The sequence below is a fragment of the Bufo gargarizans genome, chromosome 10 (genome assembly GCF_014858855.1).
Source record: "Bufo gargarizans isolate SCDJY-AF-19 chromosome 10, ASM1485885v1, whole genome shotgun sequence".
Classification (NCBI taxonomy): Eukaryota; Metazoa; Chordata; class Amphibia; order Anura; family Bufonidae; genus Bufo; species Bufo gargarizans.
In genome coordinates this window covers 37079251-37095642 of record NC_058089.1, presented here as the reverse complement: position 1 = coordinate 37095642, position 16392 = coordinate 37079251, and the positions used below count along the sequence as shown (strand labels likewise).

At 43.6% G+C, this 16392-nt stretch overlaps 1 protein-coding gene across 1 annotated transcript in view; it reads left to right on the top strand.

Annotated features, from left to right (window-relative positions):
* Nucleotides 1-16392, top strand: part of CDC42BPG (CDC42 binding protein kinase gamma) — a 144347-nt gene that overhangs the window by 117583 nt on the left and 10372 nt on the right. Inside the window, exons 24-31 of the mRNA XM_044270780.1 lie at nucleotides 1109-1214; nucleotides 1293-1426; nucleotides 3745-3872; nucleotides 4573-4654; nucleotides 5637-5853; nucleotides 5940-6002; nucleotides 7202-7789; nucleotides 15552-15649. Of these exons, the coding sequence (XP_044126715.1) occupies nucleotides 1109-1214; nucleotides 1293-1426; nucleotides 3745-3872; nucleotides 4573-4654; nucleotides 5637-5853; nucleotides 5940-6002; nucleotides 7202-7789; nucleotides 15552-15649 (1416 nt within the window). The remainder of the gene's footprint in view (nucleotides 1-1108; nucleotides 1215-1292; nucleotides 1427-3744; nucleotides 3873-4572; nucleotides 4655-5636; nucleotides 5854-5939; nucleotides 6003-7201; nucleotides 7790-15551; nucleotides 15650-16392) is intronic.

The following is a 16392-nucleotide window of genomic DNA, read 5'->3' as shown; positions in this document are numbered from 1 at the left end:
CAGGGGGAGGGGCTTTACATACTCTGCAGGCTCCATGTGGATGACTCATCCACATGAACGAGCACGGACTGAGCTCTGAGGGTGAGTCATGAGGGGGCGTGGCCTTCACTCAACTGCCTGAGAAGCAGGAAGTTATCAGGACATTTACTGCTGGTAAGATTGAAACAGCAAAGTGGGACAACCCCTTTAAGGTTCTGTTACACTACATTTTCGGGGGTAGGAAATGCTAAAATATATACAGTATGTGTACATATGTCTTGTTAATGGATGGGAAATAAGTAGAGATGAGCGAACTTCTGTTTTAAGTTCGGCGTCTAAAGTTCGGCTTCCGGTTAGCGGAGAATCCCGATCTGGAACCGGATATGGATTCCGACTTCCGTTGTGGTCCGTGGTAGCGGAATCAATAATCGGCCATTATTGATTCCGCTACCACGGACCACAACGGAAGTCGGAATCCATATCCGGTTCCAGATCGGGATTCTCCGCTAACCGGAAGCCGAACTTTAGACGCCGAACTTAAAACAGAAGTTCGCTCATCTCTAGAAATAAGTGATCCTCCACCTTCTGCAGGCCAGTTTTGGGGGAAATATTTGTAGCATATGTATTTTGAAACTTAGACCATATACTGCTATTCCCTCTTTATCACACACCCCTAAAAGGGATGTCCAGTCCCATATCAACCCCCCACCCATCCCGTTTAGCATACTTACCTGGACACTGCTCTGGTTCCAGGCTTCCTGCACCTTAGGTAAACATTTTGCCATGGACAGGACTGCCGCTGCAGCCAATGACTGGCCACAGTGGTGACATGTCACCGGCTTATGTTCTGCTTAGGGCCAAAGCTGTCTGCAGCTACCAAGGATAGTCATTGGCTGTGCAGGCACACATTAACCTCATCCTTGCCAGATGTTTACCTGTAGTGCTGGAGGTTTGGAGGACACAGTGGTGTACCCAAGGAGCCGTAACTGAACATCTGGGAGCAGGTTAATATACTTTTTTTAAATTGATATGGGGATAGACAACTTCTATAAAAACTGAGTTTTCTGAAAGCATTATCTGAAATTACATAGATAATTTTTGGTTCAGTTCTCTTTTAATTTGCTTGCAGCCAAAGACACACACCTTCAAAGTGAAAAGTTTTACATCACCAACAAAGTGTCTGCGCTGTACATCTTTAATGGTTGGACTGGTGCGCCAAGGACTGTGCTGTGAAGGTGAGAACATCTCCTTTCAGATCTGTTCATGTTTTGTAATGGAATGGTTTAGAATGAATACTCTTTTTGCTTCTGCAGTGTGTGGATATATGTGCCATATGTCCTGTTGTGATGGTGCCACAATTTGTCCATCCCCCCCTAATCAAAATAAGAGGATTCTTGGAGTAGACCCGAACACTGGCAGCGGCACTGCACTGGAAGGATACTTATCGGTTGGTTCAGTATATCTAGTAAAGATGATAATAATTACTATTAATGTATTCACCAAAAAGAAAAGGGGAGATCTGCACTTACTGTGCCACATGGGTGGCTCTACAGAACGTGGTCTTAATGTCTAATCTTCATGCCCTTTACGACTCAAAGATGCACTCCTCTATTCTGTTGGACCATGGTCCATTTTCTTGTTTATATCATATCGCTGTCCTCAAACATGCTACTCTTTGGACTGTAAACTGGGTAATAAAAAGAGATGTGAAGACTTTTTTTGTGATGTCACTTAAGAAGTCCAGTACCATACATGGCACATGATGGCTGGGGGCTCTGTAATAGATTTTCCATTGAAGCCCGTGCGTCTAAAGTTATACGACAATGCGGAGCTTAAACCCCTTTATTGCACAGAATGCCAAAAAGAAAAAAAACTATGCAATATACACTCACCTAAAGAATTATTAGGAACACCTGTTCTATTTCTCATTAATGCGATTTATCTAGTCAACCAATCACATGGCAGTTGCTTCAATGCATGTAGGGTTGTGGTCCTGGTCAAGACAATCTCCTGAACTCCAAACTGAATGTCAGAATGGGAAAGAAAGGTGATTTAAGCAATTTTAAGTGTGGCATGGTTGTTGGTGCCAGACGGGCCGGTCTGAGTATTTCACAATCTGCTCAGTTACTGGGATTTTTTTTACGCACAACCATTTCTAGGGTTTACAAATAATGGTGTGAAAAGGGAAAAACATCTAGTATGCGGCCGTCCTGTGGGCGAAAATGCCTTGTTGATGCTAGAGGTCAGAGGAGAATGGGCCGACTGATTCAAGCTGATAGAAGAGCAACGTTGACTGAAATAACCACTCATTACAGCCGAGGTATGCAGCAAAGCATTTGTGAAGCCACAACACGCACAACCTTGAGGCGGATGGGCTACAACAGCAGAAGACCCCACCGGGTACCACTCATCTCCACTACAAATAGGAAAAAGAGGCTACAATTTGCACAAGCTCACCAAAATTGGACTGTTGAAGACTGGAAAAATGTTGCCTGGTCTGATGAGTCTCTATTTCTGTTGAGACACTCAAATGTTAGAGTCCGAATTTGGCGTAAACAGAATGAGAACATGTATCCATCATGCCTTGTTACCGCTGTGCAGGCAGGTGGTGGTGGTGTAATGGCGTGGGGGATGTTTTCTGGGCACACTTTAGGCCCCTTAGTGCCATGTGGCCATCGTTTAAATGCCACGGGCTACCTGAGCATTGTTTCTGACCATGTCCTTCCCTTCATGACCACCATGTACCCATCCTCTGAGAGCTACTTCCAGCAGGATAATGCATCATGTCACAAAGCTCGAATCCTTTCAAATTGGTTTCTTGAACATGACAATGAGTTCACTGTACTAAAATGGCCCCCACAGTCACCTGATCTCAACTCAATAGAGCATCTTTGGGATGTGGTGGAACGGGTGCTTCGTGCCCTGGATGTGCATCCCTCAAATCTCCATCAACTGCAAGATGCTATCCTATCAATATGGGCCAACATTTCTAAAGAATGCTATCAGCACCTTGTTAAATCAATGCCACGTAGAATTAAGGCAGTTCTGAAGGCAAAAGGGGGTCCAACACCGTATTAGTATGGTGTTCCTAATAATTCTTTAGGTGAGTGTATAGTATAATGCAGTATAACCAGGTCCTCAATTCTATATATGAAATAGTATATTTCTGATTAAAAACAAGCAGATCCACCTCTAGAGGAAAGAAGGTTTCCACACAACGTAGAAGGGGATTCTTTCCTGTAAGAGCAGCTTGTCAGAGGGAGTGTCATGGTGAATTTGCAAAAATAGTTCAACAGGGCACAGAATATAAGGCCGAACCGAACTGGATGGACATATGTATTTGTTGAGTCTTTCAAATTGTGTAGCTATGTAGATCAATGCAGTGAACTGGCTAATGCAGATGTGTGACCACTATGGGACTGACGGAGACAGTGCTTTTCTCTATGGAGCGATGTTTGCGCGTGTGCACTACCTCATCCGGAAAGGAGGCTCTGGGTTATCCCATTATCCTCTGAATAGGATATACAGTTTTCAAATTGTGAAAAAATTAACTTCTTACCCCTCAGAGCCCCCATCAGCAGTCCTGTGAGGTTTGATTGTTTTTGGCATTTTTCCCTATGAAAGCAAACGATACCATGATTGACCCCCCTGTAAGTCAATGTGGTTCATTTATAATAGCATAGCAAAGAATCAATACATGTTTGCATCTATGTCCATTGCAACTTGTGTACTTCAAATATGTTTTTACTTTTCTTTATTATCTAGATCCCTAAGCCAGCTGGAGTGAAGAAGGGATGGCAGCGGGTCTACGTGATTATAAGCGACTTTAAGGTCCATGTGTATGATGCCAGCTCCCAGTGTAATACCACTATCCTACAGGTCATCGATATGAGGCGAGTATCCACAAAACTCAGATTTGCTGCTTAAAGGGTTTCTGTCATGAGAAATAACGTTATGTAGCTGACTGACATTAGCGATGTGCTAATGTCAGCAGTACATAACAGTATGCTTTAACTCCCTGCCTGGCGCCGTTCTCTTAAAATAAAGACTTTTAAAATATGCAAATGAGCCTCTAGGTGCTATTAGGGTGTTGCTTCAGCACCTAGAGGCTTGGTCTACGCACCCTTTGGCACGCCCAGGTCCAGTTGATCGACTTTCTAATTCTCCACAGTGTCCCGTAAATCCTGTGCCTGCACCGTCCAGTTCAGTATTCAGAGCAGGCGCAGTGAGTGAAGGACACGCTCCTACTGCCGACTTCCTCACTGTGCCTGCGCCGAATACTAAACGGGGACGGCGCAGGCGCGGGATTTACAGGACACTGAGGAGAAACCGAAAGTCAATCAACTGGACCTGGGCGTGCCAAAGGGTGCGTAGACTGAGCCTCTAGGTGCTGAAGCAATGCCCTAATAGCACATAGAGGCTCATTAGCATATTTTAAGTCTTTATTTTAAGAGAACGGCGGCAGGCAGGGAGTTTTAGAACGCATACTGTTATGTACTGCTGACATTAGCACATCGCTAATGACAGAAACCCTTTAACTCTCCTCATTGTAGTTTCTGTTGTAATAAATCATTGTTTTTTCTTTCTGTGCAGAGATGAACATTTTTCTGTTAGTTCTGTCCTGGAATCTGATGTCATCCATGCTAACCCCAAGGACATCCCATGTATATTTCGGGTATGTGATTAGGATAAGGTTTTAGAGAGAGTTTTGACCTAATATCAATATATGTTCAGCCATTAGTTTCTGATGTGCGACAACCAATATAAGGCCCCGGACTTCAGGCTCCGGCGCGCACATGTAAGGTAGTGTAGCAGGAGAGCTCAGTTTACCCAGCCACTTACCCAGGGGATTACCTCCCTGAAATATTACCTCCTGACACTTACTGGAGGTTCATGGAGAAGTTTATTGTCCACAGCGGCTCCCCGCAGACGGAATCTCCTCTTCCGCCACGAGAGTCTGAAGCGCTGCAGAAAGGCAAGATGGCCGACGGAAAAGTTTTTGGTTTTTTTTAGCAGGTGGAGGAAGCTCGTTACCCACTCTTTAACTCTGTTAGAAAATAAATAGCTGATGAAACCATTTCAGGACACTAAATGGTACCTAGAGGAGCAGATAAAGGGCACACTAGGAGGGTTGGTAGCAGAATAGCGAGATTGTCGTTTCGCATCAAAGGGGAGAAGTTACTGGAGGAGGCCTGCCTGACAGGAAAATATTGTGCTGCATCGGGGAGAATTCTTCGGAATGGGAAGTTTGGATTATGACCAGATAGCATTATATTGATTTTATAATGCTATGTAACCCTTACAGTTCTGGAATGAATTGTATAACACTGACAGCATTATCCAACACATACCATAAGAGTTACGTAGCATCATAAATCAATATAATACTATGCGACCCCGGGAGTGCTGGGAGGTCAGGACTGGTGCTCTCCCTGACACACTCTGCGAGTCCAATGTGTGGGACTCGCTCATGTGAAAAGGACCGAACTACCATTACTATTCCTACGAGCCCTATCACTTGCCTATAAACTGATTAAACTAATAAAATCAGGGATCTGCATTTAATGAGATTTTTCAATGTCATTTATTTTTCATTTAAATAAGAGTTAAATGTCATGATGATTTTTATTGCTGATTGATCCAATCATCTGTTGCAGGTAACCTCCTCACAGCTGAACTTCCCGTTCACCTTGTCCTCTCAGCTTCTGCTGGCAGAGACTTTAGATGAAATGCAGAAATGGGTGCAAGTGCTGAAGGAGCTCCAATTACTGCTGCGGGAGCAGAGGCCACAGGATCGCTCAGTTCGGGTGTTAAAGGAGGCATATGACAGTGCACTGCCTTTTATACGCACAACACTCTGCGCAGCCATCATGGGTAATAAACCTTGATATGGTATTATGTGAGTGCAAGATACTGTATTAATGCACAGAGTATATTTAAGGTAAAAGTGTGTTTTTCAGATCAGGAAAGAATTGCTTTGGGGACAGAAGATGGGCTTTTCCTGCTGCACATGAATAAAAATGGTAAGCCCTAAGGAGGTTGTGAGCACTTATTTCACTTCATAATTCTTAATACCGTTCTCCACCGACAATCTGATGTGAATGGGGGCATCCCAGATTGTCAGCAGACATTTTCAAGATCTGCCAACAAATTCTGTTTGTCACCCATATTTAGCACTAAAACATTGTTCAAACTATAGGGGTAATTTACTAAGCAGAAATATGCCTATATTATGCATATTTCTGGTGCAGATTGCAGCACAAAGGTCCTTTGCCCCGCAGTCTGCAACTTCCCCACTCATGCCAGGTCTACAAAAGTGAGTGGGGAAGGGGATGAGGCGGTAGGCCCATCTCATTTATCATTTTTTCTACACATGGTTTAGGCGTAGAAAATTGTCTAAATATCAGACAGCTAGGAAGCTTACAATTAGAAGTGGCGGTGGGTTCACCAAAGTTATGTAGAGGCCAGCACCTCTACATAGCTTTGTTGGATCCAGCTATAGGGGATAAAAAATTAACCCCATATATTTTTACTTTTATTACCATTTTCAATCCGCAGAAAAAGAACTTTGTAGGATATGCAAATGAGGCACCAAGTGTCCAACCGGACACTTTCAATCTTTACAAAAGTCAAAGCCTGCCTCTTCTCTCTGCCTCTGTTCCGACCCCCTTCTAATCCCAAGTCTGTCCTCTCTGGCTGTGATGTCAGTGATCCCCGTCCCCTTTGCTTGTAACATCACTGAGCTGCTACATCCAAATCTCATGCCTGCACATTACAGTATACAGTACATTCTGAAGTCTTCATGAAGCGGCCTAGTAACATCACAGGAAGTAGGAATGGACTTGGGAGCGTGAGGGGCTAAATGGAATTGGGCTCTTTAAAAGATTGAAAATGCCCAGTTGGTGCCTCATTTGCATATCCTAAGTTATTTTTCTGTTAATCGAAAACAACAATAAAAGTAACAAAGTTAAGGTTTTAACAATGTTGTAGTACAGCTCAGTACTGTGGCCTTAGTCATATATGCCAAATATAGGTGACAGAATCTCTTTTAAAGAATTTGCCAGTGTAACATTATTAATGCCCTATTTATATGCAATCCCTGGTTGAAGAAATGTGTCACAAAAAGTGTTGAAAAAACAAAAGTTTCAATTTCCTGCATTTGTAATTTTGGTTTTAACGCACATAAAACCATAACTTATAACTACATTTTTTTTTCAACTAGAAATCACCCAGCTGGGAGACTGCAAGCGCGTGCTGTCTTTGCGCTCCGTTCCAGAAGTCCAACAGTTGGCAGTCCTTTGTGGGAAGAGCCATAGTGTTCGTCTCTTCACCTGGGACCTCCCACCAGACTCTCCTGGAGTAAAGATCCCTGAAGCAAAGGGCTGTCAGGTCATTACAACTGGTTTGGTGTGCCAAGGCTCAACTGCTGTTCTTTGTGCTGCTTCAAAGCGTCAAGTTGTCTGCTTCCAATTAACCAACCGAAAAGGTCTGCCCCGGCGGATTAAAGAATTCCAGGCAGTTGGAGTCGTACAGTGTATGGACATCTTGGGGGAACGAGTGTGTGTTGGATACACATCTGGTTTTTCTCTTTATCCTCTCCTTAATGAAGGGGCACCATTAAACTTTCCAAATCCAGATGATCCCAAACTAACCTTCCTTATACAAGCTGCCCCTGATGCACTTTGTGCAGCAAGACTGGCACTTAGCGAATACCTGTTGTGTTTCTCCACATTTGCAATATATGTGAATGCAGATGGGAAGAAGTCACGTTCACAAGAAATCATGTGGCCTGCACCTCCACTGGCTTGCTGTGAGTATAACATATATTTATATGCACACATTTTCTTCAGTTTTTTTTTAAAATCTTATTTTTAGTACTTGTAAATTATATATTCACATGTAAAAAAAAACAACTATAGAGGCAGTTTGATTGTCAAATTGTCTTGTCTACTAGGATCTCTACGCAATCTTACCACCTGTTCATTTCTTAGATTGGTAGTAGTGTAATTAAACTATGGGTAAAATGGTCCTAACATCAGCTAATGGGGAGAGCTGGGAGGTCCTCATACACATACAAAGGGGTTATCCAGGAAATTATAATGATGACCTTTCCCCAGGATAGATTATCATTATCACATTGACTGGGGTCCGAGTCATGGCACCCCTGCTGATCAGCTGCATTAGGGAGCCTTTGCACTCACTGGAGCTCTGGTGAGCGCTGCGGCCTTCTCTCATCTCCGCAAGCACAGCGCCGTACATTGTATGTCAGCTGTGCTTGGTATTGCAGTTCAGTCCCATTCACTTCTATAGGGCTGAGCTGCAACATACCATGTGACTGATGTACGGTGATGTCACATGGCCTAGAAAGAGGTTGCAGCGCTCACTGAGCGCCCCACCTCTTCTAACAGCATGTCAGTGGAACCTGAGGGTAGGTCATCAATATTATTTGCTGGATAGCCCCTTTAAATCCTCTTGTGGGATGATTTGGTAGATATATAAAATGGAAGTGGGGCACACTCTTTAAAGTAAAGGGATCTTTATTAACAATGTATACAATAAATTAACAATGTAAAATAGGTTTAGGGTACAATGGTATAATAGCAGTAGATAAAAGAGAAAGTAGTAGCCCTGTAAAAATAGAGATATATTAAATCACAATCAACATAAATATAGATCCCAATTGATGCACTAAAAATATTCTAAAAATATTAGATATTCAGATTTCCAGATAATATTCATTAAATATTCGAAAAAATATTCGGTATAAATTGTATTCGAAATAAATTATCATAAAAATCTTACACTGGTATTCATATTATATCAAGAGCATCGGAGGAATAAATAATTAAATGAAGAAAGATTCCTGGCTAGAACCAGTCTTTTGTACCTCAATTGATAACTGAGCAAAGTCTTTCTTAATGCAGATAGTTTGTAGATAATAAGTCAGTAAGTCTGCAACATTTTATCGATACACTTGTGTGTGCTATCCAAATTCCAAGCAATGTGGCTTTCAATAGTTCAAATAATAGCGTAATAGCTATAGAAGCATACAGCGGCGTCCCGCTGTGTTTGAAAGAGAAGCGATCGCTTGTGTGGAATCTATGCAACCTTACCCGGAGGTCTTTGGACCTGACGATGAGTCCTCGACTCGGTACGGTCAGCTTGTGAGGTCCCGGTCTCAAGGGCTGTTACTGCGGATTTGAATTGTGGCGTCGATCGGATTATGTTGTTCCACGTGGTCTTTGGCGTCTCCGATAACGCAGTGAATTGGCTTTCACAATTCCTTCTTCTTGTAACAGTGTCTGGACACAGAGGGACGCCGCTGTATGCTTCTATAGCTATTACGCTATTATTTGAACTATTGAAAGCCACATTGCTTGGAATTTGGATAGCACACACAAGTGTATCGATAAAATGTTGCAGACTTACTGACTTATTATCTACAAACTATCTGCATTAAGAAAGACTTTGCTCAGTTATCAATTGAGGTACAAAAGACTGGTTCTAGCCAGGAATCTTTCTTCATTTAATTATTTATTCCTCCGATGCTCTTGATATAATATGAATACCAGTGTAAGATTTTTATGATAATTTATTTCGAATACAATTTATACCGAATATTTATTGAATATTTAATGAATATTATCTGGAAATCTGAATATCTAATATTTTTAGAATATTTTTAGTGTATCAATTGGGATCTATATTTATGTTGATTGTGATTTAATAGATCTCTATTTTTACAGGGCTACTACTTTCTCTTTTATCTACTGCTATTATACCATTGTACCCTAAACCTATTTTACATTGTTAATTTATTGTATACATTGTTAATAAAGATCCCTTTACTTTAAAGAGTGTGCCCCACTTCCATTTTATATATTTATTCCACTTTTCAGACTGGGTGTTGTCTGTTAGTGGGAGCACCTCTATTTGGATCCCCACCCCATTCGAGTGCGACATTATTTTATATGATTTGGTAGATGCTCATTTACACAACTCTATGAGCACCAACATAAAGATCCAGCACAATAACATTTTGTGGCATATTAATACCCAGTTATTGCTAATCTTCCTTGGTCTGCTAGCATCACAATATCTGTAAGTAGACATATCTCATACAAATTATTGCAAGTCAAACCAGAGCCACTAGTATGTAGAGAGCATTGTTTCGGGGGTTTTGCTCCTCATCAGTACAGAGCAGGGTGCTGGATGAAATGCCGTGGACACTGCTCGGGGAATATACTCGGAAACAGTGCTGTGTACCGCCGAGTGTCCAGTGGTGTTACCAGCTCTGCAGATACTTTACTTTTCTTGTACTGATTTGCACTTACTGCGTTACATCTTTCTGTTCCCATTCATGTCTAAAGAGAGATTTACAGATAGCAGTGCATCATGGTTGCTTAGTTGAGTCAAGGGCCTTTTACACTGGGTTATTATAGTACAAACATTTGCTCCTGATAATTTCCCAGTTAAAACCTGTCAAGCGATTGAACAACAAATAATTAGTTCTTTTGTCCTTCGTCGCGACAAAATAACATGAGGATGGAGCTGCGGTGTACATACATGAACACTGCCCCATTCAGCTCTTTGAGGCCACCAAGTGCAGTGCACTCTGCGCTTTCTCCAGCAATTCCATAGAAGAGGATAAATGACCGTTGTCACGATTGGTGGGGGAGCACATGGTTAGTTGCGGAGAGTTATGGAGAGGCCTGCATCTCTTTCTAACTTCGGCTGATCTACCGCCAGCTTAGGTGTTTATTAAGACCGGCGTCAAACGCTGGTCTTAATCAATGTGCCCCTTAATCCCTATTTTGTAGGACTACCACATGTAAATTTTGTTTGGCATTTTAATTTCTCTGTAGAGAAGGGTATGGGAAAAAAACAACTGAAAAATGCCATTGCTACAACATGCTGTGATTAAAAAAGAAATGGTACTGTGAAAAAAATGCATGTGTATACCACATTTCAGGAAAAAATAAAATAAAAAAAGTTAGTGCCAAAACCCACAAAAGAATGACATAAACAATTGGGTGAACCATCCTTAAAGGGGTTGGTCCTTCTCATACATTGGGGGCATATTGTTAGGATATACCTCAATGTCTGATAGGTGCTGATCCCATATCTGAGACCCACAGGGCCTGCACAGTGATGGAGAGGGCATTGTGCATGTGCTGCCACCCTCAATTAATTACTATTCATTTCTAGCAAGCTGCTCGGCCGTTTATGGCTCTCCCATAGAAATGAATGGAGGGCAGCCATGCATATGCACCCTCTTTGACTTTGCGGGCTCCTTTCTACAGGTAGGTGTTGGTCCCAGAGACATTTGGGGGCATATCCTAGCAATATGCCTCCAATGTATGAGATGGGACAATACCTTTAAGGGGAGGACCTGTAACCTCTCCTGACATGTCGTTTTTTTTGTAACTACCGTACTTGTATTCCCTATGTAATAACAATTCTGGAGCTTCTATTCTTATGACTTTGTTGTGCTGCTCCTTTGTTATTCCTACTATACCTTTATTATTAAATTGCCAACTGGGTATTACCATTCTCCTTATCAAAGTGGTGTGTCTCTGCACAGTCTGCCACCACAGCACTGATTGCACGGTTTCAGAGTGTGCAGGGACACACCCCTAACTGTTAACACCCAGTTGTAAATGTATCCCTAAATCTCTAGTAGGAATAGTAGAGGAATGGCATGTCTGGTCTTCCTTAAAGGGAATGTGTCATCAGAAATTGACCTGTTGTTTTAAATCTCGGTTTTATGTTTAAAGGGAACCTGTCACCGGGATTTTGGGTATAGAGCTGAGGAAATGGGTTGCTAGATGACCGCTAGCACATTCACAATATCTAGTCCCCATAGCTCTGTGTGCTTTTATTGTGTAAAACAAACCCGATATGATACATATGCAAATTACATAAGAGTCATATCTTACTTGTCTGACCAGAGAAGAGTCATATTTTCAAGCTCTGACTCATTTCAGGTTAATTTGCATATGTATCAAATCGTTTTTTTACACAATAAAAGCACACAGAGCTATGGGGACTGGGTATTGTGGATGTGCATAGTGTCCTCAGCTCTATACCCAAAATACCGGTGACTGGTTCCCTTTAACATATATTTTTTTAAAGAATTTCCTATATCATTATCTATATTTAAACAAAAAACATAAAATCCTGTAGTTTACCCACTGGCCACTAAGCCTAGGCGCCACTTCTTGGTCTGTACAGACTACTTTCCTGCAGTTCCCCGCCATCTTGCCTGAGCTGTTCTTAACAACATTTACGAAGCATTAAAGGAATTGCCTGGGCAGTAAGCAATTTTTCAAAATAAGACTGCTAAAAAAAAAAAAAAAAAAAGAATTAACACCCACCTCTGATTCTCCTTCCTGGTTCCTTGCAGTCAGTTACTGCCTATATTAGGTCAATTCTCGGCCACTTTTTAGAGGGGTTGTCAGTGATCATGAAAGAAATGCTCACCTGGTCTGGTCATTGGCTGGCAGCGGTGAAGTGCATGAAGTGGGCACATCACACTTCTGGCCAGGTGGGGACCTGAAGCGGCAGGGACAGAGCCATGCTGCAGGAAATGGGATGACCAGACCAAGAGAATGGGTTTTCTCATCAGTCTCATTGGGGGACACAGGCTTGACCATGGGTATAGCTGTTGCTGCTAGGAGGCGGACACTAAGCACACAAAGTGTAAGCTTCTCCCTCTTCAGCTATACCTTTCCCACAGGGACTAAGCTAAATCAGTTTAGTGCAAAAGCAGTAGGAGAAGCCAGACACAAGAAAATTATGTACAAACCCAGAACCACACAGGCCCGAAAAGGCCCATAAACAAAAGAATGGGTGGGAGCTGTGTCCCCCAATGAGTGGAAGAGAAACAGATTTTACGGTAAGGACAAAAATCTAGTTTTCTCATCCGTCTCATTGGGGGACACAGACTTTGACCATGGGTATAGCTGTTGCCGCTAGGAGGCAGACACTAAGAACACAGTGTAAGCTCCTCTTTCTTCAGCTATACCCTTTCTACAGGGACTAAGCTAAATCAGTTTTTAGCTGAGTGTTTGTAGCCCTCCCGTTCGGCCTGGCCACGGCTCCCAGGGTCTTTACGAAGGTTCTGGCGGGAGTCCTGGCCTTGCTCCATGCCAGGGGAATGGTGGCGATCCCTTCACCAGGATGTCATCTGTCGTTCTGGGTGACGGTGGATAGCTTGAACATTGTTCTAGACACCCTGGAGCTCTTTGGATGGATCCTGAACAGGTAGAAGTCTTGTCTTTATCCATCACAGCGGTTGACTTATCTGGGCATGGTATTGGACACTTGTCAGGCCAAGGTGTTCTTGCCTCCGGAAAAACTATCCTCTCTCCGTCTTCAGATTCTCCTCTTGTTGCGGCCAGCCCCAGTTCATTCGTCGCTGCATGCGGGGTTCTGGGGCACATGGTCTCTGCCTTCGAAGCAGTTCCCCATCTTCAATTCCATACCAGAACACTTCAGCTAGCCATTCGCTCCCCAGCCTCCTTGGATCGGCCAATGCGTCTCCTTGCCCCAGTGCGCCGGGCCCTCAGATGGTGGATGGTCTCTTCAATGTTGAGGTCGGGTCGCTCGTTCCTCCCTCTCCGTTGGAAGGTGTTAACAACTGACGCAAGCCTCACAGGGGGTGGGGGGGGGAGGAAGCAGGGTGTGGCATGCGTACTGAAGGCTCAGGGTTTTTTGGATGCGGTGGTCCAGACTATGATTCGGGCCAGGAAGCCGTTGTCTTCCAGAATCTACCACCGTACCTGGAAGTCCTACTTTAGTGAGTGCGAGCGGTGACAGCTGTCTCTCGTTCGTTTTTCTTTGCCGTGACTTTTGGCTTTTCTGCAGTCGGGCATGGACTTGTGGCTGGCCCTCAGCTCCCTTAAAGGGCAAGTGTCGGCTCTCTCCATTCTTTTTCAGCGGAATTTAGCTTCGCTTTCAGCGGTTCTGACTTTTTTTGCAGGGGGTGGCGCATGCTGCTCTATTGGATCCTTGGGATCTTAATCTAGTGCTCAATGCTCTCCAATCTTCTCCGTTTGAGCCTTTGCAGCAGGTGTCGCTGCGCTTCCTGTCTTATAAGGTGGCTTTTTTGGTCGCAATTACTTCTATCCGTAGTGTAGGAACTCGCCCTTGTCGGCATCATGTCGGTCGCCCTTCCTGATCCTCCATCAGGATAAGGTGGTCCTTCGCCCTGTGCAGTCCTTCCTGCTGAAGGTGGTGTCGGCATTCCACCTAAATGAGATTATTCTAACTTCATTTTGTCCGGACCCGTCTCATCCTTGAGAGCAGTTGCTCCACACCCTGGATTTGGTACGAGCCGTTCAAGTCTATCTGTCCCAGACGGCAACCTTACGTCGAACGGATTCCCTGTTCGTGATTCCAGAGGGACAGATACGAGGGCTGGCAGTGTCAAAGACTTCCATTTCCTGGTGGATTTGTTTGGCTATTGTGGAAGCGTACCGCGTTAAGGACCAGGCCCTGCCCTTCCGGGTAAATGCTCAAGCAGTGGGGGCCTCTTGGGCGGTGCATCACAGGGCTTCGGCCCTTCTGGTGTGCAAGGCGGCAACCTGGTCGTCTTTGCATACTTTTTTTTCAAGTTTTACAGAGTTCACACCTTTGCATCTTCTGATGCTTCTTTGGGGCGTAGAGTTTTGCAGACAGCGGTTCTGATTGGCAGGGGGGTTGAAGTTAAGCCCACCCTCAGGGACTGCTTTGTAACGTCCCATGGTCAAAGCCTGTGTCCCCCAATGAGATGGATGAGAAAACTAGATTTTTGTACTTGCCGTAAAATCTGTTTCTCTTCCGTTAATTGGGGGACACAGCTCCCACCCATCCTTTTGTTTATGGGCCTTTTCGGGCCTGTGTGGTTCTGGGTTTGTGCATAATTTTCTTGTCTGGCTTCTCCTACTGCTTTTGCACTAAACTGATTTAGCTTAGTCCCTGTAGAAAGGGTATAGATGAAGAGGGAGGAGCTTACACTGTGTGTGCTTAGTGTCCGCCTCCTAGCAGCAACAGCTATACCCATGGTCAAAGCCTGTGTCCCCCAATGAACGGAAGAGAAACAGATTTTACGGTAAGTATAAAAATCTAGTTTTTGTATATTCCTGGACATAATTATCTAGTCCTGTGGTTTTAATTTCACGTTGGGCTGGGTCCACATCTGTGCTGTCAACTTCGGCAGTCTATTCCGGCCGGATACCATCGTGCACCGCCAGATCCCCATGCACTGTAATGGGATCCAGCTGTAATTTGGCCACTTTCCAGCATACATGCTGGACAAAAAATGTCACGTGTAGCCTTTTTGTCTGGCCGAAAGCCAGCATGTACGCTGGGTACAGTGACCGGATTACAGTGCCAGACTTCACAACGCAGATGTGAACCCGGCCTCATAGTTGCATCTTTTAAATGACTGAATTGTAGCTAATGTCTGCTTATGTTTCCCACCCTGCTTATGCAAAGTAACCGTTATTCTTAAGTGCATTTATGACCTTAACATGTCCTGAGGGACAGAATACTTGTGTATGATTAATGGAAATGTGTTCTTCCCTCAGCGTACACCTGTCCTCATCTCACAGTTTTCAGTGAAAATGCGGTAGATATATTTGATGTCCGAAAAGGTGACTGGATCCAGACTGTCCATCTGAAGAAAGTGAGTTTCCTTGGCTGCTCATCCGGCCTTTTAACCAGGAAATAGTTACATTATCAAGTACAAGTGCTGCCCTTATTCTCATTTCTGTGCTTAACTTATTTTTTTTCCTGTCCGTATGTGGAACCATTCACTTCAGTGGCGCTGAAAAACGGAAATCGGAAATCAATCAGTGTGGATTCCGTTCTTCTGTATGTCCGCATGGCCATTACACAAAAAAACAGAACATGTCCTATTATTGTCTGCATTACGGACAAGGAGAGGACTGTTCTATTAGGGGCCAGCTGTTCTGTAAAATACAGAATGCACACGGCCGCTAGCAGTGTTTTGCGGATCGGAAAACAACAGCGGTCGTGTGCATGAGCCCTTATAGTGGAGGTAACAAAACAGGGATGTTATTGCTTCTACCCTGTTACCTCAAATGCTGGTTTCCCAGGTGCTCTGTACACTATAGCCCATGGGCAAGAAGTACCGCTACAGGTTGCTGGGCTGTACAACAGCAGTTGTCAAAACCACGTCCCTTCTCTGACATCACTGAGCACTGACTGACATCATCTCTTTCTTTAGTCTCCTACACCTCTGTGTCACATCATACATTCAAAATTATAAGCTTTGGAGAGAATTTCACATTCTCTCCTCCTGTGTAAGGCAACTTTTACACTAGCCTTTAAGTTTTCCAGTATTGAGTTCGGTCATAGGGGCTCAATACCAGAAAAAAAAACGCTTCAATTTTGTTTCCAATCATT